The sequence below is a fragment of the Mesocricetus auratus genome, unplaced genomic scaffold, assembly GCF_017639785.1.
Source record: "Mesocricetus auratus isolate SY011 unplaced genomic scaffold, BCM_Maur_2.0 Super-Scaffold_100028, whole genome shotgun sequence".
NCBI lineage: Eukaryota > Metazoa > Chordata > Mammalia > Rodentia > Cricetidae > Mesocricetus > Mesocricetus auratus.
The window spans coordinates 19,899,941-19,900,749 of record NW_024429209.1 but is presented as its reverse complement, the minus strand read 5'-3'; the positions used below and the strand labels follow the sequence as shown (position 1 = coordinate 19,900,749).

The window sequence follows — 809 nt, the reverse complement described above, 5'->3', positions numbered from 1 at the left end:
CTTCTCGTTTAAAAGAATCTAGGAAGACCAAGAAAGGCTGATGTTGTCAAGTATTAGCGTTTCAATTTTGTTTCTTTTTAAATTCCCTCTAGGAATCCTTCCGGTGTCTGCGGTGGGCAGGAGGGAGGGGCGACCAGACTGAGGTCCCTGCGTCCCTAGCGTTGCCCCTTTCCTCCAGGTTCCCGATTATCCTAAGAGCACTCCTGTGGTGCCCAGTGGACTGTCTTGGTGGGGAAACTGAGGCCGCCAAGGTGCGCACGTGGCAGGTGAGAAGGGCCCAGCCCGGCCTTACCAGATCTCGTCCTGGGCCACAAGGTTCATGCGCTCCGCGGCCGCGGTGCTGAGCGGCTTCTGCGCCATGACTCGGGGTTCCCATAAACCGCAAACCGCGCGCCCTCTCGCCCTAGACAATGAGTCCTTTGTCACTGGAGACCGGTTGCCAGGTAACACATGACGCTTAGGGGGAGGCGTAGGCGCACCTGCAAGGGAGGAGGGTCCCTGGAGCTTGCTGCTAGCCTCTGCCCTCTGAGCGCCCAGCCCTCACCGTCACCCTGCCAGGTGCCCCTCTGAGAGACCCCAAGCCCTAACACCAACATCCCCACTCTTTTGATACCGGAAATTGCTCCCAGGGTTCCACCACTCACCTACACCCCCCCCCCCCCCAGCCTTCTTTTTTCTTTTTAACCTGTTTGAAATTTCAAGACTAAGCCAGGCAAGCCGGTGAGCTCCCTGAGTACTGAGGACGGTCTGGCTTCTACCACCAGTTCTTGTCCCTGGCCCTATTCAAAACTCAAACCTCAAACGTGGAG

At 57.4% G+C, this 809-nt stretch overlaps 1 protein-coding gene across 1 annotated transcript in view; it reads right to left on the bottom strand.

Moving 5' to 3' along the window:
* Positions 1–435, bottom strand: part of CUNH20orf85 (chromosome unknown C20orf85 homolog) — a 7,241-nt gene extending 6,806 nt beyond the window's left edge. The window contains exon 1 of the mRNA XM_005074474.3: positions 293–435. Within this exon, the coding sequence (XP_005074531.1) occupies positions 293–360 (68 nt within the window). The 5' untranslated portion in view covers positions 361–435. The remainder of the gene's footprint in view (positions 1–292) is intronic.
* Between the last annotated feature and the right edge of the window lie 374 nt (positions 436–809).